The sequence below is a fragment of the Capricornis sumatraensis genome, chromosome 1 (assembly GCF_032405125.1).
Source record: "Capricornis sumatraensis isolate serow.1 chromosome 1, serow.2, whole genome shotgun sequence".
Lineage (NCBI taxonomy): Eukaryota > Metazoa > Chordata > Mammalia > Artiodactyla > Bovidae > Capricornis > Capricornis sumatraensis.
In genome coordinates, this window is record NC_091069.1 from 189147533 (window position 1) to 189171329 (window position 23797).

The 23797-nt window shown below is 56.4% G+C and overlaps 2 protein-coding genes across 2 annotated transcripts; one reads left to right on the plus strand and one right to left on the minus strand.

Annotated features, from left to right (window-relative positions):
* Window positions 1-871: 871 nt before the first annotated feature.
* Window positions 872-14963, plus strand: CLCN2 (chloride voltage-gated channel 2). The gene is made up of 24 exons (XM_068981514.1): window positions 872-952; window positions 3306-3462; window positions 3612-3743; window positions 4086-4214; window positions 4306-4439; window positions 4546-4623; window positions 4714-4792; window positions 4891-5016; window positions 5119-5203; window positions 5292-5393; window positions 6195-6279; window positions 6420-6575; window positions 6960-7029; window positions 7265-7375; window positions 7602-7815; window positions 8127-8260; window positions 8502-8674; window positions 8804-8918; window positions 9095-9168; window positions 9398-9457; window positions 9603-9641; window positions 9814-9918; window positions 14281-14367; window positions 14503-14963. Exons 1-24 carry the CDS (start codon window positions 872-874, stop codon window positions 14695-14697), a joined length of 2721 nt encoding a protein of 906 aa, XP_068837615.1. The 3' UTR covers window positions 14698-14963.
* Window positions 14964-16277: 1314 nt separating this feature from the next.
* On the minus strand, window positions 16278-22095 carry FAM131A (family with sequence similarity 131 member A). Its single transcript, XM_068984591.1, has 6 exons — window positions 22008-22095; window positions 21218-21360; window positions 18936-19029; window positions 18539-18721; window positions 18258-18374; window positions 16278-16753 (listed from the first exon to the last, which is right to left on the minus strand). Exons 1-6 carry the CDS (start codon window positions 22093-22095, stop codon window positions 16278-16280), a joined length of 1101 nt encoding a protein of 366 aa, XP_068840692.1.
* Window positions 22096-23797: the final 1702 nt, after the last annotated feature.

The following is a 23797-nucleotide window of genomic DNA, read 5'->3' on the forward strand; positions in this document are numbered from 1 at the left end:
CACCACGCCCGCCTCCCAGGCACCTAGACCTCCCTTCCCTCTGGCCTCACCCATTCCCGTTCCCTCCCCATCTCCACCCCAACCCCCCGCACTAGCCGAAGGCCAGGTGGCTCAAAGTGCACCTCCCTGGGGGTGCTCCTGGGGGACCCGCAAAGAAGGGAAGGAGAAAGGAAGGGGATGAGAGAGAGCGAGGGTCCTAATTCCAAGCAACCCCCGTTTCTGGGCCTAGCGACCCCCTCCGAGTTCTCCCCTACCTTTGTTTTTCACCCCCCAGCAGAGCACAGGGACCTTTCCGGGCCAGTCAGCCGTTGGCCCCTCCGCTGAAGCAAGAGAGGGGACCGCCGCTGAGGGATTGGGCCCGAATCTGATTTAGACGGCTCGGCAGCCCCCGCCCCAGGCCCTACCAAGCCCCGGCCTGTCCAGCCCCTCCCGACCCCGCGCGCAGAGCCGCAGCCGCGGTCCGGCCCCTCCACGTGCCAGCGGACCCGCCCCCGCCCTGGACCGGGACGCCCCTCTCAGCCACCGGCCTCCACCGAGTGGGGTCGCGGGCTCGCGCGTTGCCCGCGCCCCCTGCCGCCTCTCCCGAGCCCGGGAGGCGGCCTCTACGAGGACCCCGGCCGGGCAGGACCCGCTCCCTCGGAGGGGCCGGCGGGCGGAGCAGCGCGGAGGGCACCGCCCTCGGCCCGCCCGCCTAGGAGGGGACGCGAGCGGGAGGCTGTGCCAGCGGCGCCCGCCCGGGGCCCGCCGCACTCTGCACTCGGCCGCCCGGGCTGCGGGGACGGGACGGCTGTGGGCTCGGGCTCCGCGGGCCGGGAATCGAGCCGGGCCAGAGCCTGAGCCGCGGCGGGAGGCCAGAGGGCTGTGAGCGGAGATGGCGGCGGCGGCGGCGGCGGGGGCGGCGGCGGCGGAGGAAGGGATGGAGCCGCGGGCGCTGCAGTACGAGCAGACCCTGGTAAGTGAAGCCAGCAGAGCCCTGAGGAATGTGCTCCCGGACCGCTGCTCCCAGTTACCTGTGGAAGCGACGAGGTCCGGGGGGCCTAACCTAACCCCGTCCCGCCCTCTGACCTGGGAAAACTGACAGCCTGAAGGGCTACAAGGTGGAAAGCTGCACTCAGGTCTCTAGCTGAGGTTGGGGGCCTCCACAGGACAAGGACTTCAGCTGCTTGTCTTAGTTGTCCTCTCTACTCACCCCCAGCAACGTCTTCCTTGCTCCTCCCCACCACCACCTGGGGCGAGGGCTCAGCACCCCACTACCCCTTCCCAGCACTACCCACATCCTTGGACATTCTCTCTCTCCACTGTATCTCCACCATCCAAAGACATTCCTTCTGTCTCTACTTTGTGCATGGCACGTGCTAGAAAGATGATCAGACCCAAACCCAGCCCTGGCCCTTACCGCTGGAGTGGCTGGCAACCCAGCATGGGTAGGAATCCTTCAGTTGATTCTTTGGGGAAAAAAAGGTTACCTGCTACCCTGGGGAACAGGAGCTTTACAGGAGGATGGGTCAAGCAGGAATGGGTGTGAGGATTGGGACCTTTGTCCAGGCTGACTCTGGATGTCCAGCCCCTACCCACCCCAGGGCCGGCCCTCAACATCATTAGAAGCAGGGGTCCTGGGGATCTGAGCTGACTCACAGCCGCCACTGTAACTTCAGTGTTTGAGAAACCTTTTGCCTCTACTTGTGTCACTGGGGTGGGGGACCCAAACTCTAGGGAAGGGAGTGAGCCCTGTAGCTCGTTTTTATCAGTGTGGGCTGGAATTTGCCCAGAAGGAGGCAGGGAAGGTACTTCTCCAGGAGGAGGGGGCCTGGGCTGTGTCTGAGGCAGGGAGGTGCCCAGTTATAAGAAAGAGTGACTGGATGAAACAGGATGACAGGGAGAGGGGCAGGGTGGGGGTGGAGCAAGGGGAGAGGGGTAAGCCTTTGCACAGCCTGGGACGTGTCTGCCAGTCTGCATGGGCCAAGAATGGGGCATTGGTCAGGGTAGCTGGGCACCAGCCACATATCCTTCTCCTGGTCTCTATCTCATCTCTGAAACAGAGTTCTCAGGGTCAGGCTCTCTCCTGGGCACTCCCTGCTCCAGCCTCTCCCCCTGGTCCTTCCGATCCCTTTGTCTTTCTCACACACTCACCTCCCCCTCCTATGCTGTCGCCTCTTATATGCTACTCTCTCTCTTCTCCTCCTCCCTTCTTCCCCTCTAGTCTCCTTTCTCTTCTGTGCCCCTTCCCAGACTCCCCCCCGCCCCCCCCCCGCCCCTCGCCCCGACCTTTCTCCACTCTGGTTCCCTCTCCTCCCTTTCCTGCTCTCTATCACTCTCTCTCTCTCTCTCTCTCTCTCTCTCTCCCTCTCTCTCTCTCTCTCTCTCTCTCTCTCTCTCTCTCTCTCTCTCTCTCTCTCTCTCTCTCTCTCTCTCTCTCTCTCCCTCTCTCTCTCTCTGTGTATCTCTATCTTTCCCTCCCTCCACTCCCCCCCAAGCCCCAACAGGAGCCCTTTGTATCCCGAAGCTCTGCGGGTGGCAGCCGGAATCTACTCCTCCCCACCCCCCAAACACACGCCCAGCTTGGCAGGTCTAGCCACTGCTCGGCCACTCTCCCATCCCATCACCCCAGCATCCACAATCACAGCCAAGCCATCAGCTTCTGCTGTCCCCTAACCCACCACGGGTCTCAGGGCAGCTCCAGAGTGGGGCTGAGGTCACCAAGTACTCTCTACCCACCCAGAGAGACTTTCCACTCCCAGCTGGGCTGACAGGCTGGGGTGGGAGTGGAGAACGGGGACAAGGGGATTAGGGTGGGCGGGAGGGGTGCAGCTGAGTCGGTCACAGGCCAGAGGCCCAGCAGGAACGTGATAAGGATTGGGGCCCCGCCTGTTCCTAGGCCCAGCTCAGCTGCCCCCAGTTCCATGAGGCCCTTATTGTTACCCATGTGCCCTTGACCATCCCCTATTCTCTGACCTTCCCTCCACCCACTTGCACACTGCTTTAGGTTTTTCCATCTTTTCCTTCTCTGGGGCTTTCCCTCCCACTCCTCCTCTTTTGCTCCCCGCCTCCCCAGGCTTGTGAGAAGAGGACGATTATTCTGCCACCCCCAGAGCTGTGTCCCTGTACCTTGGCTGTCCCCATCACTCCAGCCAGAACAGCCCCCACAATCCGCAGTGTGCATTGTTCCCACCCAAGCCAAAGTGGGAAAATGGGTTTAAAAAGCGGTACATAATGTGGGGGCTGGGAGAAGGGGAGTTGAGGCCCCAGGAGCTCTCCCTGCCTCCCCACTCTGCCCTTGTCTAACCCCCATCTCCTCTATTACTCAGATGTATGGGCGTTATACTCAGGACCTTGGGGCCTTTGCCAAAGAGGAAGCTGCTCGGATCCGCCTGGGAGGACCCGAACCCTGGAGGGGTCCACCTTCCCCTCGGGCTCCCCCAGAGCTCCTGGAGTATGGACAGAGCCGTTGCGCCCGATGCCGCAGTGAGACCTGGGTTGGGGCAGGGAACTTGGCTGAGCTGTGCTGAGGGGAACAGAGGCCACTCGAGCTGCCCGGGAGGGGAGGGGCAGGGGTGGACAGGGGTAGGTATGCTTTGGTGCCAGCGTCCCTTTCTTCCCTCGCCTGCTCCCAGTCTGTACCGTACACTGCCATAAGTTCCTAGTGTCCAGGGTTGGTGAAGACTGGATCTTCCTAGTCCTTCTGGGGCTCCTCATGGCCCTGGTCAGCTGGGCCATGGACTACGCCATCGCTGCCTGTCTGCAGGGTGAGGACAAGGGCTAGTGGGGAAGGGCGGGAGAGAATAAGCCTGCTTCCTCCATGCCGCACTTGTCCACTGACCACTTCCCCTGGCCTGCCTGACCGCCCTGTCTTCAGGCGTAATCACTGCCACTCCCATAGGCCACAACTTCTTGCCGCCCTGTCCAGCTGACCCTATCACCTACAGTGATCTTTGTCTCAGTGAATGCCCTCTAACCCCTCCCTACCCTTTGTTCCCCTGGCTCTATGCAGTACTCCCTGGGACAGCGGGTCACACAACTGTGTCTAGTGGCCAGGCAGGGACTGGGTGTATGCACCGGAGTGCCAATGATATGTCCTCTCTCCACAGCTCAGCAGTGGATGTCCCAGGGCTTGAACACTAACCTGTTACTCCAGTATCTGGCCTGGGTCACCTACCCCGTCGTCCTCATCACTTTCTCTGCCGGATTCACACAGATCCTGGCTCCTCAGGCTGTTGGTACAATAGGAGAGAAAGAGAGGGCGGAGATGGGCCTCTTGAAACAGGCACATCCTGTGACTCTCCTAGGATTGTTCACCCCCTGCCCCAGGGTCCGGCATCCCCGAGATGAAGACCATCTTGCGAGGAGTGGTGCTGAAGGAATACCTCACCCTCAAGACCTTCGTAGCTAAGGTCATCGGGCTGACTTGTGCCCTCGGCAGTGGGATGCCCCTTGGCAAAGAGGTCAGTGCAGATTGGGGAATGAAGGAGTCCCTCCCAGGGGTGGACGAAGCCAGGCCAACATCAAGGTGTGCCCCAGCCCCACTCACCACCTGTCTCTACCTCCCAGGGCCCTTTTGTGCATATCGCAAGCATGTGTGCCGCCCTTCTCAGCAAGTTCCTCTCGCTGTTTGGGGGCATCTACGAGGTAAGGGGGACGTTGGGGGAAGGTATAGGGGTGGGGTGGACTGCTGAGCCCACGCTAATGCCGACTCCCCTTCCCACCACTCTTCGCCAGAATGAATCCCGGAACACAGAGATGCTGGCCGCCGCCTGTGCCGTGGGGGTGGGCTGCTGCTTTGCGGCTCCCATTGGAGGTGGGCAGAGAGGGTCAGCCCCAGCCCGGCCCTTGGGTCAGAGGCCATGGGCCAGGCCCAGGCCTCAAGGGCCCTCTCCCTGTCCCCACCCCCCGCAGGTGTGCTGTTCAGCATCGAGGTCACCTCCACCTTCTTTGCGGTGCGCAACTACTGGCGGGGCTTCTTTGCTGCCACCTTCAGCGCCTTCATCTTCCGGGTCTTGGCTGTCTGGAACCGCGATGAAGGTGGGGCAACGTGGTTCAGGAGTCGAGCCCTGAAATGGTTCAGATGAGGTGGGGCCCTCCAAGGCTACACCCACCTCCCTCTGCTGCTCTGCTTCCCTTCAGAGACCATCACGGCTCTGTTCAAAACCCGGTTCCGGCTTGACTTCCCCTTTGACCTCCAGGAGCTGCCAGCCTTTGCTGTTATTGGGTGAGGAGCTGAGGGAGCTGAGGTGTGGTAGAGGAGGAGGTGAGAGAAGGAAGACCTCCTTTTACGGAGGTGCTTCTTCCCTCTCCAGTATCGCCAGTGGCTTCGGGGGAGCACTCTTTGTCTACCTGAACCGGAAGATTGTCCAGGTGATGCGGAAGCAGAAGACCATCAACCGTTTCCTCATGAAGAAGTGAGTTGATTCTTCCTTGGGTTGTATGATGGTCATTCCCTTGGCGATGGGGAGGGGAGGCGGGGTAACAAGTGAGACGCAAATAGTGGCCCAGTCAAAAATGGGCAGTCCCTGGAGGAAACTGTCCAATGGTGCTTTCCAGACTGAACATTTTGACTTTTATTTAAATTACCTGAAAATTGCCACTTTTGAATTTTTAGTCAGTGGCAGAGGGCATTTGGATCAAAGACTAAGGCTTCCTGCAGCCCTTGAGTTGGCCCAGATAGCAGTGCCCCCTGAAGAATGCTTGAGTCTTAGCTCTTTCTCCTGCTCTCGCAGTTGAGACCCCAAGGACTGGGAGCTGGGAGGCTTGAGACGTGATTTCTCTTGGGACTGAAATGCTTCAGGGAAAGGGCAACCTGCTCCCTTGGCACCTTCGGTCAGCTTCATGAGTAACCCTAGCTTTCCCCAACAACACCTTCACTCTTAAGTCACCACAAAGAGACAGAGGCAGAAGCTTGAGGGTAAGGCGCGGAGTTACAGCTTTAGAGGTGCCCACAGAGGGCTGGGGGGATGGATTCTCCTCTGCTGCTACCTACTTAGGGAGTGAGGAGCCGAAAGAAAGACATTAGATGGCCTGGATGGCCATCACCTCAGGGCCATTGTATCGTGAGTGGCAAAGGAGACCTTTTCTCAGAACTGTGTGCTTTTATTTAAGAGCCAAGGCTCTGCTGTGACCTTAGCTATAAGGTATGAGAGGGCACCCAAGCCTATCACCAGCCTGAGGTTGGTATCTGACGCTGTGAAACCTGCATCTCTTAGACGCCTGCTTTTCCCGGCCCTGGTGACTCTACTCATCTCTACTCTGACCTTCCCCCCTGGCTTTGGACAGTTCATGGCCGGACAGGTAACCCCAGGCCGAAAAGGAACATGTACCTTTTCTTGAGATGTATCCCTTTGAAAGCCAATAGCCCTTGCTTGCCTATGGGCCCCTTCCATTTCCATCCTATCTGTCCCCCCAGACTGAGGCACCCTATTCACCTACAGCTCTCACAGAAAGAGACACTGGTCACCCTGTTTGACAACCGGACATGGGTCCGCCAGGGTCTGATGGAGGAACTAGAGCCACCTGGAACCTCACAGGCCTGGAACCCACCACGGGCCAACGTCTTCCTCACCCTGGTCATCTTCATTCTCATGAAGGTGGGGCTCCTTACATTTGTATAGCCAACACAGGCTTACTAGGTATGCAGCACTGCTCTAAGCACTTTCCGTATATTAACCCCTTTAAGCCTCACAGCAATGCTATGAGAAAGGTACTAGTAGTACCCTTGTGTTAGAGGTGGAAAGTCGAGGCACAAAGGTTAAAAGTAACTGGCCCAAAGTCACACAGCTAGATAGCAAAGTGAGGAGCTGAACCCAAGCTAACTGGTTCCAAAGTCCTCCTTTTCCTCACCTCTGGGGGATTCTGAGATAACTGGGACATTTGTGTCTGACTGATAAGCAAGGTAGGCTTCTGGGGTGGAGCTGGGGTCTGTCTGGGGCCAGGTGGTGCCTCTACCTGTTTGAACGACCTCCTGCCTGCAGTTCTGGATGTCTGCACTGGCCACCACCATCCCAGTGCCCTGTGGGGCCTTCATGCCGGTGTTTGTCATTGGTGAGTCCTCAGCTGCCTGTTCCAGCCTGCACCCTCTGGCCACCCCTTGGCCGTCCCCTCTCTGCCTGGGAGCGGGTTTTGGTCCAGCCCCAGCCCCAACCCCCACCCCCGCAGGGTAGTCCCCTGCACTGAATGACCCACCGGCCCCTTCCCCCACCCTCTGACCCTCTCTCTTCCTAGTGTCCCTGCCCTCCCCCTCCACTACCTGTTTCTCTTCCCACCCCACTCCCTGAAGGAGCAGCATTTGGGCGTCTGGTGGGCGAAAGCATGGCTGCTTGGTTCCCTGACGGCATTCACACAGACAGCAGCACTTACAGGATTGTTCCTGGAGGCTATGCAGTGGTGGGTGAGTACTCCAGGTGTCTATCCCACTTGGAAAACCCCTATGGCTGGGCCATAGGACCTGAGGCTCTGGCGCCCCCTGCTGGCAGAGACCAGGCTTCCCCCAGACGCACAGGCCCATTCCCCAGGATTGCACAGGGCAGCCCTCAGAGTCCTGCCCAGAGTTGAGGGGTGGGGGGAGTCATCTGGGGCCTGGGCACCCTGAGGAGACTGAAAGTGGCTGTCCCCAGGGGCAGCTGCGCTGGCAGGAGCAGTGACGCACACTGTGTCCACGGCCGTGATCGTGTTCGAGCTCACAGGCCAGATCGCCCACATCCTGCCTGTTATGATCGCCGTCATTCTGGCCAATGCCGTTGCCCAGAGCCTACAGCCCTCACTCTATGACAGCATCATCCGAATCAAGAAGCTGCCTTACCTGCCTGAGCTGGGCTGGGGCCGCCACCAGTACGGAGGGCTGGGTGGCGAGGGCGGTGCGGGTGAGGGGCAAAAGGCATCCTAGCACTCCGTCACACACACCTCCAGCAAGTGAGGCTGGGAGACCAGCCGCCCTGCTGCCTCCTGGCCAAAACCGCCCTTGTCCACTCCATGGGCAACTACGGCTGACCCACCTGATCGAATGAGGGCAGAGGGTGCTCCTGGGTCCTTCACCCTTGTCCCCATAAGCTCTGGGGCCTTCCCTGTAGCCCTGGGATGGTAGTATTCCTGGCTGCCCTCCCTATACTGACCGCAAAGAGAGTGCCTCTCTCGGCCCTCAGGCAGTACCGGGTGCGAGTGGAGGACATCATGGTGCGGGACGTTCCCCACGTGGCACTCAGCTGCACCTTCCGGGACCTGCGGCTGGCACTGCACAGGACCAAGGGCCGCATGCTGGCCCTAGTAGAGTCCCCTGGTGAGCCAGGAGGGGGGACCAGGAATGAGGGTCATCTCCCAGCGTTGCTGCTCAGGAAGGGGGAGGGGCGGGAGCTCAGGACCAGCCTCCTTGGTTCCAAAGGCAGTAAGCCAGCAAACCTGGCCAGGATTTCCCTTGGGTATGTGGCCTGTATCCAAGGCCCCCCACTTGGTACAACAGAAGGCCAGTGGGTAGGAGGGCCTCTCCCCAGCTCCTGAGTCCTCCCACCTGTTCTCTCCAGAGTCCATGATCCTCCTGGGGTCCATTGAGCGCTCACAAGTGGTGGCATTGCTGGGGGCACAGCTGAGCCCAGCCCGCCGGCGGTGGTACATGCAAGAGCGTCGAGCTGCCCAGACCTCTTCACCCTCCGATCAGGAGAGTCCCCCCAGCCCTGAGACCTCCGTCCGCTTCCAGGTGAGGGAGAAGGTGTCATGGCAGGGCCACCCAGACTTTGTAAATGCCATCGTGTAGACTGTATTAGAGGATGGCGACACAGAGGTGGTCAGGAACCACAGGCTCCCCAACCCCTTCCTGCCTATGCAGGTGAACACAGAGGACCAGGGCTTCCCTGCAGCCCGGGGTGAGACTCACAAGCCCCTGAAGCCCGCTCTCAAGAGGAGCCCCAGCAACACCGTGAATGTCAAGGAGAGTCCCACAGGTGAGCCCACCGGCTAGCAGGATGGAGCCAGAGACCGGCCCCAGAGACCCACAAGGTCCCTGCCCAGATGCACCAGGGACAGCAGCAGGATGCCTTGTCCCCTGCCCTGCTCACCTCTCCTGGTCCTCTCCAGCAAAGGTGGCACTGCCCTCAGGGCCTTGTGTTTGGGAACACAGGGAACATGGAGCAGGCTGGCATTGCCCTCAGAAGCCTCTTCTGTGGCAGTCCACCCGCCGAGCCCGCCTCAGAGGTGAGTGGCTGGAGCCTCTCCGTCTGGCGCTTTCTCTCCATCTCTCTCTGACACTGAGACCACCTCTCCGTTAGCCTGCAGTGCCTGCCTCCATCCTCCCTGCCCCTCTGTCCTCCTGGATGTCAGCAGTCCCTGCGGTGTGCCCTTCCTCCCAGCCCCACCACTTTCCCTCACTTCCCTCCTCCCTATAACATCAACTCCTCTTCTTTCTGGTTTGGCTCTAACAAAGTTGGAGAAGTCGGGGAAATGTGACAAGCGCAAGCTGAAGCGGGTCCGAATTTCCTTGGCGGTAAGTGCTCCCTTTCCTCCTGTGGCTCCTCCGGAGCAGAAGACAGGGAGGGCCAGGCTGTAGGTGGGGCAAGCTTTCCAGTGCTGGGAAGAGACACTCCCTTCCCCCAGCCCCCAAGCTGTCAACCTTCTTTCCTCTCTCCTAGAGCGACTCAGACCTGGAAGGCGAGATGACCCCTGAGGAGGTAAGGTGTGACTGGACTCTAGACTCTGTTTCTTCCTGGGTGTGTTCAGTCATCATCTTGGCTGCTGTCCCCGTGGGAGGGACTGTGGGGTAGGAAAAGAGGCAGGCTGACTTTCAGGTAGCTGAGAGCAGCTGTTGGCACCTCCCTAACCCTTCTAGTCTTGTCCCCTTAGATTCTGGAGTGGGAAGAGCAGCAACTAGATGAACCTGTCAATTTCAGTGACTGCAAAATTGACCCTGCACCCTTCCAGCTGGTGGAGCGGACCTCTTTGCACAAGGTAGGGCCAGAAGCCCGGGGCTACCTGGGCCCTTGGGAGCACAGGGTGGGGATCTAAGTCCTCCTACAAGCTTGGACTCCAGCCAGCGAGGGGAAAAAGAAACAGCAGAGAGTGGGCTCTGTGCTGACATGTTTTTCAAACACATCGCTTCAAATGATGGGAGGCCAAGAGCCTGGGCCCCTTAACCCCTTCCTGTCTACGGTAGAGCCAGGCATCATTTTTTCTGTGCTCAGCCTTGCTCGCGGGAACTCTGCACCAAAACAGCAACAAAGACAGGGCTGGAGCTGAGTGGAAGCCAGGAGGCCTCTGACCCTCTAGGGTCAGAGTGAGGCAGGAGGCTGCCAGCGCCTGAGGAGGCTGATACACTCACAAAGGGAAAAGATGGGTGAGAAACAGGCAGGAGAAGAGAATCTAATAAACAAGTGAACAAACATCCAAGTAGGACTGGGGACACTGCAGAGAAGAGATAAACAAAGATGAGAAGTGCCTAGCAGGGGGCTTGGAATGTCAGACCCCAGAAAGTCTGACTTCATGTAGGCCAAAGGAAAACTGGCAGGGACACAGGAAGATAGCTAAGCAGAAGGGCAAAACAGCCTGCAGAAAACCAGAGTGCAGACAGGTTGGTGACGGGTGAGGCTGATGCTCATGGAGGGCAGGGATTCTCTTTGCAGGACTGCCTCAGGCTCCCCAGGGTAAAGTGGCCGGCATCACTGGGCATCTTCCAGCCTCTCAGGGAAGGCAGGGAGCACAGGTACACCAGCAGGCTGCTCAGGCAGACACCAGGAGAGTTTAGCTAAATTGTTGACAGATTTAACGGGCAAGCCTCTGAGGCACGGGGGATGAGAAGGAACATTCCCAATGTCTGCAGCTTGGGCAGCTAGCTTAGACACCATCTTTGCCCAAAAGCCAGCCTAGCCAGCCAGCCAGACAAGGAGGGCAGGAAGAACAGGGGACAAAAACAAAAAAAAAGCAAAAGGTAATAAAGGAACTTATAAGCCTTTGGGTAAAGACCCCAGATCAAAATTGCCATGCAATTGCAAGAAAAAAAGAAGATAGGCCTGTGAATAATACATCTGGCTTTTATTTAAAGCCTTTCTTCCTAAGACCTCTAAAGCTTTTCCACATCTTACTTAATCCTCAAACATCGCACGATGATAATGAAAATGCTGACATTTTTTAGTGCCAGCTACGTGCCAGGCAGTGGGCTAAGTTCATGTTTAATTTTAATCTTCACAACCACCCTGTAAGATGGATATTGTGATATTCTAGTTTTTATGAGGACATTGAAATTCAGACAGGTTAAGCGGTTTGTTCAAGGTCACACTCCTAGTAGAGAAGGAAATGGCAAGCCACTCCAGTATTCTTGCCTGGAGAATCCGAGGGACAGAGGAGCCTGGTGGGCTGCCGTCTGTGGGGTTGCACAGAGTCGGACATGACTGATGTGACTTAGCAGCAGCAGCAGCGGCACACACCTAGTAAGTAGCAGAACTAGGCCTGGAATCCAAAAGCCTGTGGATTTAACTATATTTATACATGAGGAAACTGAGGCAGTGAGGAAGTCACTTGCCCAAGTCAGTAAAGCAGTCAGGCCCAAGGGCAGATTTCCCAGCCCTACTTCCAGGATTCTTTCAGAAGGCCACACTGTCACTCTCCCTGTCAATTCACTGTTCCTAAGTCTAAGAAGTACAGGCCTTCTAGTGAGCTCCCTGGTGAGCTCCCAGTGAGCTCTGCCATCCTAAGAGCTTTCTCAAACTTGAGTTAGACCCCAGACTCCCCAGAATGGCTCAGAAGACCCTTCCCAAACCCGCCTCAGCCTGTCTTTCCAGCCTCAGATGCATCCCAGCTTCAAGCCTCACACGATCACTCATCCTTTTCTGAGAACATCCATTTCTGCCCCACTCAACCCTTCCCTCATGACACCATCTTTTAAAGTCTCCTGTTGGTTGTCTAATTAAATTAAAATGAAAAGGACAAGTAGATGTTTGTTACAAACTTAAAAATCAGAGGAAGAAAAGAAGCCTTTGAGGAACCAACCAACAAAAGTGCAAAGAACTGAAAGTGATAAGAACATAAAAATGAGAATTCAAGCTGTCCTTGTAGGCCTGAGTCAGTAAGTAGTCCAGTGAAGTGCAGGAAGAGAATATTCAGAAGGGAGAGGAATACATGGGAGACTAGTTAGGAACCTGTGCAAATGGACATCTCACACCAGCGTTCATTCAGGGCCACCTGCAAAGCACCAGTGGGTAGAGGGGAGGAGCTAGAGTGCCAGCAGGAGGCCAGAGGGCTGAACCTGAATCCTACCATGTGGTAGCCAGCTTTTTAACCCTGTCACATTTCTTAGCCTCTCTGTGCTTCACTTTTCTTATCTATAAAATGGGATCATTGTATCTACATATAGGGTTTTCTGAGGATTAAAGTTAATAACTTACATCAGTGCCCAGCACACAGTAAGTATTCAATATCCTTTCGGAATTACTACTGCTGCTTACACTGAAAAACAACCAACAGGAGACTTTAAAAGATGGTGTCATGAGGGAAGGGTTGAGTGTGGCAGAAATGGATGTTCTCAGAAAAGGATGAGTGATCGTGTGAGGCTTGAAGCTGGGATGCCTGATGGCATCTGAGGCTGGAAAGACAGGCTGAGGCGGGTTTGGGAAGGGTCTTCTGAGCCATTCTGGGGAGTCTGGGGTCTAACTCAAGTTTGGGAAAGCTCTTAGGATGGCAGAGCCAACCTGGGGGGAAAGGAAGCAGAAAGCAGAACCCATTACAATGTGGCAGCCCTATCCTGGTGAGGATGCTTAAGGGAGTTTGGGAGAACCACCAGGATGTTCAAAAAGTCAATCAGTAAGGGCTTAGTGGGACAAGTGTTTTGCAAATTTAAAAAGCATATTGTCTGTCAGATTAGAATTGTGGAGAACTGAAAATCAAGGGGAACTATTTAATAGGATCCTTGGGAGATGAAAGGGATTATTAAACCATAAGAAGGCAAGACTAAAGGATTACTGAAACAGGAAATCTTATAACAATGTTTCCCTCCAAAGGTAGATGATGAAATTAAAGATAACTTGTAGCACACAGGATTCAAGCTAGATAGGAGGAGGAACTTGCTAACTAACCACAGGACAGTTATGACAGGGGCATGGAAGGAGCACAGGAACGCGTATTCTAAAACTGAACTTCTAGCTCCCTTTATGATTACTGTCATGCCTCAGGTAGAGAAAGTTAGGAAAGTCCTGGAAGTCCTTTTCTAAAGAATTTAGCAACTATATAATAAAACATTTTAAAATTGTTAAGATGATTGCAATGAGTTCTGAGTAACTGGTACTCTAGAATCTGGGTTATTAGTGCCCATTTTGATTCAAATATTAAGCCCAAAGGCTTACAAGTAAACTCAGAACAGTGCGGTAAATGATAGGCCAAAAATTCCAGGAACTGCTGAGTCAGTAGAGTGTTTTTCAAGACATCTGGCCTGAGAAAATCCACTTAGAACATGAGGGGAACTGCCTGACAATTTCTGAACCCTTGTTGATTACATTAGAAGGCCTGGGGGGAGGGCCCAAAGCAAGGAAAACATGGGGAGGATGGGTGTGACTGTTGTCCCCCTGGACTACAAACTGCATCTCAGAAGGAGCCGGGATGCTAGCTGGGCTAGCAGAAAAGGCAAAGTGTATGAGAAATGTAGAGTGCTGCAGGCCAAAATTAGAGGGGTATCAAAGCTGGCCGGCCCCCCAAGGGCCCATGGGAAGCATGTCAGCCACAGAGGTGAGTTACAGGTGGAGGATTCAGGGCCAGTACCCCTGGGGGGAGTGGGGTGTGTGTGGAACTTGGGTCCACGACTAACTGGACAGCTGCATAGGATGACAGGGGCTGTGCATAGTGTGACGAGAAGTTGCCTGGGGCTGCAAGGCTACTTCTTACTGATGACCTTGAGCAAGTCACTTCCGCTCTGAGCGTCATGCTCCTCGCCTATAGAATGGATACCATACTTACTTCTCAGGCACTACCGAAATTAAATGCCCATATAGGAAAAACCTAGCCCAGTGCCCGGCCAGTCATCTGCTGTCGTATTTCAACAGTTGTTCTCTGTCCTCCTTTCTAACATGGAATAAAGAAGCCTTCCCCTGTCCCTTCCCCCATCAACGTAAGCAACATGAACATTCCCACTGTCAAGTTTCTGAGGCTTGGTTACAGAAACGTTCTCATTATTGTTGTTTTTCCTCTGGTGGTCCTGTCCCCTTCCCCTCACCATCCATGACACCCCTTCTACTGCCCTCTGCCACCTTGTCCTGGGTCCCTCTGGCCTGTAACATACAGCTGTCCCCTCACATATCAAGTCCAGTGTGTTTTCTCCCTACCCTGCAGACTCACACCATCTTCTCACTGCTGGGAGTGGACCATGCGTATGTCACCAGTATTGGCAGACTCATTGGAATTGTCACCCTGAAGGAGGTGAGCTGATGGCGGCCAGCAGAGCCACTCCCACAAAGGCTCGGAGGCTTCTCTCTAGCCCACCTGGGGGAGCACTGGGGAGGCATCTGAGCAGGGAGCCCCGAGTCCACACGTCTGACCCTCTTCCCCTTCCAGCTCCGGAAGGCTATCGAGGGCTCTGTCACAGCACAGGGTGTGAAAGTCCGGCCGCCCCTCGCCAGCTTCCGTGACAGTGCCACCAGCAGCAGTGACACCGAGACCACCGAGGTGCATGCACTCTGGGGGCCTCGCTCCCGCCACGGCCTCCCCCGGGAGGGCAGCCCTTCTGACAGCGATGACAAGTGCCAGTGATCCCCTCAGGTGTGACCTGGGATGGCAGTGGGCTTGGCTGTCGGCCCAGATCCTGCGGCTTTCCTGTTCTCTCCACCATGGGAACACAGAAGCTCCAGCCTCACCTCCAGACCTGGGGTGCTAGCTTCTCCCAACTCATCCTACCTGAAATCTGAGCCGGTGCCCACCTGCAGCAAGTGTTCCCAGGGCAGGAAGGTCAGCACTGGCCTGGCCAGAAGGGGGTGGGTTCGCTTGACCCCTGCTCCCTCTTTGAGAGGGAAGGGGTAGAACTAAGATGGGTTTATACTGGAACCTCCAATGACCAGATGTATATAGAGATTTACAAAGATTTTTATATTAATTTAATAAAACAAATTCTTAAATAGAACAAAATAAACACCTAATGAGCCACTTATATATAGAATGCCTGTGCCCTTCAGCTTTGTTCTTACCTTGGGCCCTCTCACCTCCCAAAGTCTACAAAGCTCCAAATTGAGCAGCCACCCGCAGCCCCCAGAGCTGTAAACTCCAGAGCTCGCTGTCCGTGGAATGCCGGGTCTGCAGAGGCCGCCACTGCTTGCTCATCCAGACCCCAGCTGAGGCTCAGACCCCAGGAAGGTAGCTTTGCCCTTTTGTTCAGCCAAGAAAGACACAACTCTCTTTCCTCCCCAAGGAGAGACGCTCCCTCATGACTGTCTTTTGTTGGCACAATTCCGACAACTGCCTGGCATTCATGTGGCCCCCTTGTGGCCCTCACTGGAAGAACATCCAGATCACTGCTCCGTGGCAATCAGGGCCATCCCTTCTTCCAACTCCACCCTAAAGAGAACTCCTGAGTGAATGGGGCAGCCTTTGGGCTCCGAGCCACCAGGACCCTGCCCACACGTCCTTCAAGTAGCTGGGGAAAGGCCTAGACCCCATCACAGGGGCCAGGAAGAGGGCCAAGGGTACAGGCTTTCGTCATTCCATGGCCTCCCAGAGAAGATCCGACTGAAAGAATAGACCGAGACCCCTCTTTAAGAGGAAGAAGATTTAGAGATGATGGAGAGGTGAAGCACAGCACAAGCCCAGCTGGGCGAGGGGCCCTTGGGGGGACAGCTCGATCCAGAGGCTCCAGGAGGCTTGGAGCCAGCCACCCCCCGGGCGAGGGCAGTTCTGTCAAGCACTGCACATGGACTCGGAGGTGAGAAGAGAAGCAGAGGAGAGGCAGGGGTAGAGGGTGGGAGAGGTGGGGCTCCCTCCTGCTCTACAGTCCAGTCACAGCCACCGCCTTAGGGGTTCACATCACCCGAGGAGGAAATGTGTACGTGGTGTTTTTGATTTAAGAACATGAACATCATTGTCTGCCACAGCTGTAGCCATGCCCCAGGGGCCCCGGGCATCCCCCGGCAAACCCCAGGAGTGGGGGCAGGACATGCGCCCCCAGCCTGGCCCCTCCCTCCTCTGAACACTTTCATGCAAACACACAATGGAGGAGTGAGTGCTCCCAGGAGCCCTCCAGGCTTTGGAGCTCTGCTGGAAGCCTCGCCCACGCTGGGGCATGGAGGCTCTGTCCCCAGAAGCAGCCAGGGGACACATGCCACCACGCGGCATGATTTGGGTCACTGTTCCTCCGGCTCCACCTCATCCTCGTCTAAGGACACCACCCCAGAAGAAGCTACGTCAGAGGCTTGCCGCTGCCGTTCCCAGCTGCTCACTGGTGGCAGGCAGAGTGGCTGGCAGTCCTTGCAGGGGGCTGGCTCCTCCTCAGCGGGAGAAAGGCAGGACTCTGTGAGGGGCGAGTTGTAGAGGGAGTCCTGGGCCTCCAGTGGGCCCAGGCTGCGGAAGGCACTTTCCCGGCTGGGGGGCAGTTTGGCGAGGAGCAGCTCATCGCCCAGCAGCTGGGAAGCCAGGCGGGCTGGGGAGCCCAGCAACCCGTCCTCCAGGCTGCACAGACTAGAGCACAGGGTCTCTGGGGACACGGTCTGCGAGCAGTCGCTCTCAGGTTCCACGGAGCCCTGGCGCACAGGCCGGGAGAATCTGTGGCCAGTGAAGAGGTCCTGGAGGTGGGGCCCCAGGGGCAGCTGCCCAGCCAGGTCTGCAGGGGGAGAGAAAGAAGACAGCCCTGCTAGCCCCATTTCAATTGGCCTGCCTAGAAGCCACATCCTCCCGGCTCCCAGCCTCACAGGAGCTGAGTAACTTGGAGCAAGTTGCTTAACCTCTCAGTGCCTTAGTTTCCTTAACGGTGAACTGGAGGTTATAACTTCATGGGATTTTTGAGAGAACAACAGACTCTGGAACTTGGTGAGAATAAATAAATACAGGGATACTGTACATGGGGCAGGTGGCTCACTGCACAAGGGGCACCTATCCAAGGCTGAACTCAGCCCACAGTCCCTGCCAAGCAGCATGCCCTAGCATGAGGCTATCCCCACCAGAAAAACGCGTCCCTGTTTCTAACTTCCACAGATTCCACAGGGGCTAGTAGTGGCCTTGGATAAATGTTGGTCGTTATCATTATACCAAGGGTCAAAACAGGCCTGGAACTCAAACAAAAGCACTTGTGGTTCAGGCATCCTAATCAGTCCCCTTAAGACCACAGCAGCAATCCCTAAACTGCTCTAACGTACTGCCCACCCTGGAGAACTTGTTAATTAGCCAGAGGGGATGGGCCACCGGGTAGAGGCAATCTTCAAAGGCATAGAGGTGGGGGGATGGTGGCCTGTGAGGTTTGAGCCTAGAAGCTACAGAGAAAGTCAGCCACGTGGTTTAGAGACTGGAAGATGAAAGGAGGGCCTTTGCACAGCTGCACAGCCCCTGCAGGGTCCCCTCTGCAAGCCCGGGCCCAGGGAAAGATCCACAGGCAGGCCTCGGCTGGAGGGATAGGGCAAGGATCCGGAGCTGGAGCCAGAGGCCCTGTGGGGTGTCCCAGCCCAGCAAGCCTTCCTGTTTTCCTGGGGCCCCAGCCCTGCAGGGAGCTGTGCTGCTGCACTGCAGCTCCTCTGAGCTGCTACAGCCAGCCAGAAGGCTGCCTTGAGAGGGCAAGGCAGGACACAGCAGACCCTCAGAGATCAGCTGCACAGAATGCATCGGTGAGGTCTCTGGGCTTTTTGTCTGTTTATTTGTTTGAAGGTGGCTCTGCTGGTAAAGAATCTGCCTGCAAAGTGGGAGACCTGGGTTCAGTCCCTGGAATGGGAAGATCCCCTGGAGAAGGGAAAGGCTACCCATTCTAGTATTCTGGCCTGGAGAATTCCATGGACTGCATAGTCCATGGGGTCGCAGAGTCGGACACAACTGAGAGACTTTCACTTGAAGGACTGTGAAGCCCAACTGCATAGACAGGCAAAGAAGGCTCAGCACCTATGGAAAAAGAACCACTCCCATTTCCAACTGCTGACTGCCCACTCACTAGCAGTAGCCAGCTGTCCTGCCCTTGGAATGTCAAGGACTGTCTGGACAGTCTGTCCTTCCCTTCTCCCCTTCTGCAGGCTGAGGACATTTTGGGTCTCCCTTTCCAAAACAAAGGCTGAGCTCTGAACCACAAGGCCTGTCAGGCGGGTTCCACCTCTGCTGGCAACACTAGCATGAGATATCTCCCTCACCTGAGTCAGTTCCCCCAGCAAAGTCTTCGTCATAGGATTCATCAGTGGAGTCCTCGCCGTCCACCGAAGACCATGCCCGGAGCTTGGCTTCTGCAATGGCAAATTGCTCAGCCACTCCTGACAGGAAGGACAGAGTTTGTTTAGCAGAGGTGAGCTAAGATGAGGGCTCAGCTTAGACACAGGAGAGGGAAGACACAGCAGTACAGAAAGACTCCAACCCCCACATCAGGCCCAAGGAGATGAAAATGAGCATCCCTACGATAAACCCTTTCAGTACCCACCTGCTGCAAAGCGAGCCTCCTGTTCACCCTCACTGAGGTCTGAATAGGAGGAAAAGGCTGATTCCAGGGCAGCAGGAGAGTCACTTGGCTTGCTCCAACCCTTCCACTCAATGAGATGAGCCACTCGGCCCTGGGCCATGGCAGTGGGCTTTGTCACGTGGTCCTTCACCACCTGGGAAATACCTGGAAGAGGGTGCAGAATGAGGAAAGCTGGTAAGGACACAGACCAGGGAGCATCTGGGAAGAGAGGGGAGGGGTGATGGTAGTTAAGAGTCAATAAGTGTCTTTGGCTGGGAGGAGGGAGCTGGGATTCATTTGAGAAAGAGAGGAAAGAGGGAGCCCAGCCAGAGCTCGCAGTCCCCAAGGGCATGTGCAAAAGGGCAAAGGGGGTGCATACCATGCAGCGAGGATCTGGCCAGCGCAGCAATCTCCTGGATAGTTAGGGCTCTCCGGGACTTGGGCAGCATTGCGATTGTATCTCCAACATTCACCTTGGGTGACAGCATCAGAGGGTGAGTACCCCTCTGACAGCAGTGTCCCCCACAGGCCCATACTCCACCCAAGGCATCAAGCAGATATGGGAGCTTGGAAGACATGCCAGAGCATCTCTGATGTCCCAGTAGCCACTGGGATATGTCAGAAAGAGGCCAGAATCCGAAAAATGTGTCCACCCAGGAAACAACATAGACGTGAGCAGGTCCAGGGGAGTAGAACTGCAGCTAACCCACCACATCCTGGCTTGCAGGGAGGGAGGCAGGTTGACAAGTAAATGGAGTGGGGCCTTTGAGAATAGCAAAGAGGGGAGGCCAAATGCATGGCAAGTGGGACTTCTCCAGGTCCTCTCCCCCTTGCCCATCTCAGTCTTCAGATCCTCCATTTCGCGAGCCTACAAGGGCCACAAACTCAGTATGATCAAAACCAAGCCCAACACCTTCTCCTCATATATGGCCCTGCTACCAGACTTCCTGACTTCACTCCAACCCACCATTCTCCCATTCCACCTGGCTCCAAAGTTACCATCAGCATTACCATCAGCTCTCCCCTAAGCCTGCTTACCCAGATCTGTTATTCACAGCTAACGACTCCATCTCCAAACTGCCTTCTATACTACTGTCATCCTTTCTACTCCTGCTGCCACAGCCCTTTCTCAAGGGCACGCCCTCAGTGGCCCCTGCTCAGATTAGCGCAAGTGGTGGTCCCCCAAGTTCCAATCCCACACTGGTTTCTCAGCCCAGAATGTTGTGTATGTAAGTGTTCCCCACCCCGCTTCCCATGACTGGTTCTTCCTCATCTTCAGGGTCTTGGCTGAAATATCACTCTCTCTGAGAGCCTTCCTGGCCACCCTAGCAGTAGTCCAGGGTCCCTCTGTAGTCTACAGCCAGTTGCCATCCTCTACCAACAGACCCTGTGTATGTCCCTATGGTCTGTCTCCTGTGTTTCCTTACTTCTTGTTGGTTTTCAGCTCTATGAGGAACCTGGTCTCCCTTGGTCACTGCTGCACCCACCCTGTGTTTAACACAGGGTCTGGTACAGAGCAGCTCTGAAAATACATAGGCTGAATGAATTAGGCAAAGTATAAAAATAAAAAAGTAATTTTCCTGGAGTGCAACTGGTCACAACATATCCCTATTTAAAATCTTTCCTGGGTTCTTCCAATGCCCAATGAAGTGGAAGCTGCACGGTCAGGCACTGAAGGAATCCATTCTGTGAGGCCCTAGGCTGCTTCCAGGCCTGCTTGGAATCCACCAGTGATTTCCTCTGCCCAGTGAAAGCCCACCTTTCTGCCTTCCCTTCAGGCAAGGGAAAGCAGCTTTCCCCTGGGCTAAGAATGCCCTCCTTGCCTGACAAAATGATCCCTATCATTTAAGGCCTGATTCTCAAGTGCCACCACTTTCAAATTATGTTTTCAGTCCACAGTTTCTCTGTCTTCTCTTGTATGCCTGCACCCCCAGCTCAGCAATGTCCTTGCATCTTTCCTGAGGGATTTTGGGGTGGCAAAGCCTCAGTCTGATTCACCTGGGTTCCTACCTCCACCCTACACCTAGCTCAGTGCTCCTTGGCAACCCTGGGAAACGTCTCCCTCAATGAATGAAGTCAGAGGCACACGCCCCATCCCCGGTACTGTTGACCTCTCCTCCAACACGTTCCCACCCCTCAGAAGAGGGACTCCACCTGCCCCCTTGACCTCAAGCCCACCCCGTCCCTTCAATACCTGGCTGACAGGGCCCCCAGGGTGGTGCCGGCAGCTTCAGGCCCAGCCTGGGGGGCGGAGCACCTGGTGGGTGTTCCCTGGTTCGTTCTCCCGCCCTCCCATCACTCCCCCCAGCCATCGCCATCCTTGCCTGCGCTCGCGCAGCTGCAGCCCAGGCCCAGAGAAAAAGGTGTATGTCTCCCTGGCAACCCATCACCATGCAACAGGGTCTCCCGGGATACGGCCCGGGATGCGCTGACGTCAGGGCCCAAGGCGCAAGCAAGCCCGCCCTCTGGCACAGCGCCGAGCAGAGCAGACCGGCGCGCGGGGGCGGCCTTGTGGCCCCGGCGGCCGGATAGCGCCTCCGCTTGCAGGAAAAGGGAGCCAGAAGCAAGGCTGGCTGGCGAAGCGGGGGTGGGGCACACAGATACCCTTCGCGTGGATGCAGGGGGCCCCCCTTCCCCCTACCAACACCAGGGGCCCAGCACCTCTGGCAAGTCCTGGCTGTCCACTGAGGAAGGGCGGGAGGACCGGCTCCAGCCTCGGAGAGTCCGAGCAGATCCCAAGGAAGACAGAGAGAGGCCTCGAGGAAGTTCGATCCACTCCACAGCCCACGCGGGGTCCGAGGCCACTGAGGGGTCGGGGAAAGGCTTTCAGCTGGGCTCCTACTTCTGCCAAGATCCTCACTTTCATCCGGTGTTGCCCTCCATACCCCATCCCCCAGTCCCTAGAACCTAAGCATCCACCTGGTGCTCTCCACAAGCCTGAAAGCCCCCATCCTCACAGCCCTGACCTTCAGGCCTCCGGGGCCATTTTGTGGCAGACACTCCCCACCATCTTCCTCAAGATATATTCTGCCATCAAAACCCTAGGTAGGTATGAAACCTAAACTTTGATAAATTCCGAACCTTCTCAGGTTTCTCAACCTACCCATTCCTCTTGGAAAACACACCACATTCTTCCACCAACATCACCCCCTCTCCCCACCACCAACTTGGACCCTTTACAAGCTTGCCATGGTTCTTTCCTTTGGCTAGCCTCAGCTTATGCGCAGCTCTTTACTCTTCTTTTCTGACAAACCTGTGATTGATCTTCTTCTGACTTTTGTCCCAGTCCCCTAAGGCTTTTTCCTGATGCCCTGTCTGGCCCCAGCCTGTCCGTTCCTATCTCAGCCTGGTTCCCAATAGCTACCCAGAGTAATTTTCCTCTTGCCGCCTGAGCATCCTACTCCTCAGCTTCCCATCACCTCCCAAATCACATCTATGTCCCTGGCCTCACCTCTTCGACTTGTCTGACAAGTCCATCGTCCTCCGGGCCCTTCACGCTGCCACAGAAACATTTTGCCCAGCACAGAAATCATAGGCATGCTGGCTGTGTTGATGCGGAGAACCAAAAGCCCAGAACCGCTCCAGGCTCAGCTCCCAGTTCTATTCCTATTTTGGCTCCGGATGCTGAGCCAGTCCCCTCCCCACTTGGAACCTGTGCCTAGTCACAGAAGGAGAACACTTCTGCCTCATGGCTTTGAGGAGGTGGGAGTGCCTGGGCCCAGCTGAGCTCTCTGGAGCTCAGGAGCTGAGGCCCATCCCCTAGACAGTGCCAACAGGCAATTGTACATCACAACTGACCTTTAGCTGGAGCAGCCGTCTCTGTCCCTGAGCCTCAGCCAACTGGTGGTCCCCAGAAACGCTACCAACCGGAAGGAAGACACAAGGTTACAGGCCAGCCCTGGCCCCCAGCTGGTACCTAATCAGGGCTCTCTAGGCCAGTCATGGGGTCAGCCAAACTCTCCTGACTACAGGAGGGAATGACTACCTGAACGCCAAGCCTTAGCAGGGCCAGAGGGATCAGAGCAGCCTGCTGCTTCTCAGCTTCAAAAGTCATGAGATTAATTTAAGACTACAAATCCTAGAATTCCTCATGGGAACCCCAGTCAAATACATGTCTCAGCTAGAGTCTCAGTCCCAAAGAACCTCAAGTAACACCCGCACTAAGGCCTCTGTGCCTGACCGCCTGCCCTAAAAGCCCAGGACTCATTTCAAACCCAGCCCTACACACGGCACAAGTTACTGCCTGGCTTTAGGCCTGGGGAAATCCATGACAAGGGAGTAAAGTAGGCTGGCCTACCTCAGACACTAAACTAAGGCCAGGCCCCAGTGTGCACCACGACCTATAGGAACCAAGGCCCAGGCAGTGGTCAGCAGTTGTGGAAAGGATGCCCTGGCAGCCCCCCTCTGGGCTCCTGTTTCCCTCCACAGGGCAGAGTGAGTTCTGTTTTTGTTGGGAGTGGGGTCAGGGGACTAAAACAGTTTTTTACAGATGAGAGGTGATCACGTGCTCACAGGTGCCCCCAAATGGGGCTGCAGTCCCCTTCATCAACCTGCGGCCTCTGAAGGGGGTAATAAGTTTGGTCAGAAACTCCATGGTAGGATGCTTGGCCAGCGTCTGCAGGCTACCTCCTGAAGGGGGCTGGGACACAACTAGAAGACAGGTTCCCAACATAGAGCCACTCCCAGGACAGTGAGAGGAGAGGTGTAGGCAGAGGGGGAGGTGACTGTGAGTGGGCATGCAAGGTCAGTCGCCACGGGCTGGAGAGGGTTGAGCAGCCCTTCTCTAGGCTGTGCGCCTCCTGCCACCCTCAGCGCTGGGGATGCAAGCGGAAAGACCACGAGTCCACCCTGCAGAGCCCAGAGGCAGTAGCAGGCCTTAGGAGCGAGCCTGAGTCGGTTAACCCCCCTCCCGGCTCGGCCCGCTCCTTCCTCTTGCCGGGCCCGCCTCCCCAGTGCAGGCTCCTCCCTCTCCCAACACCGGCCCCCTCCTCAAGGTCCCCACCCGCCCGCGGCGGCCCGCGCACCGGGTAGCCTCAGCCCGATTCCCCAACCTGGGCCCGGTCTCCGCCTCTTACCCTGACTCGCCGGGCTCCGGGAGCCGATACAGCCCATGACCGGGCACCCAGCCACGCTAGCCCGCGCTCGGGGTCCGGGCCATCGCCCTGCAGAGGGTCGGGCCGCGGCCGCCACCGGGGAGGGGAGAGCCCGTTGAGAAGGGAGGGGGGTGGGAGCCGCGCGTCC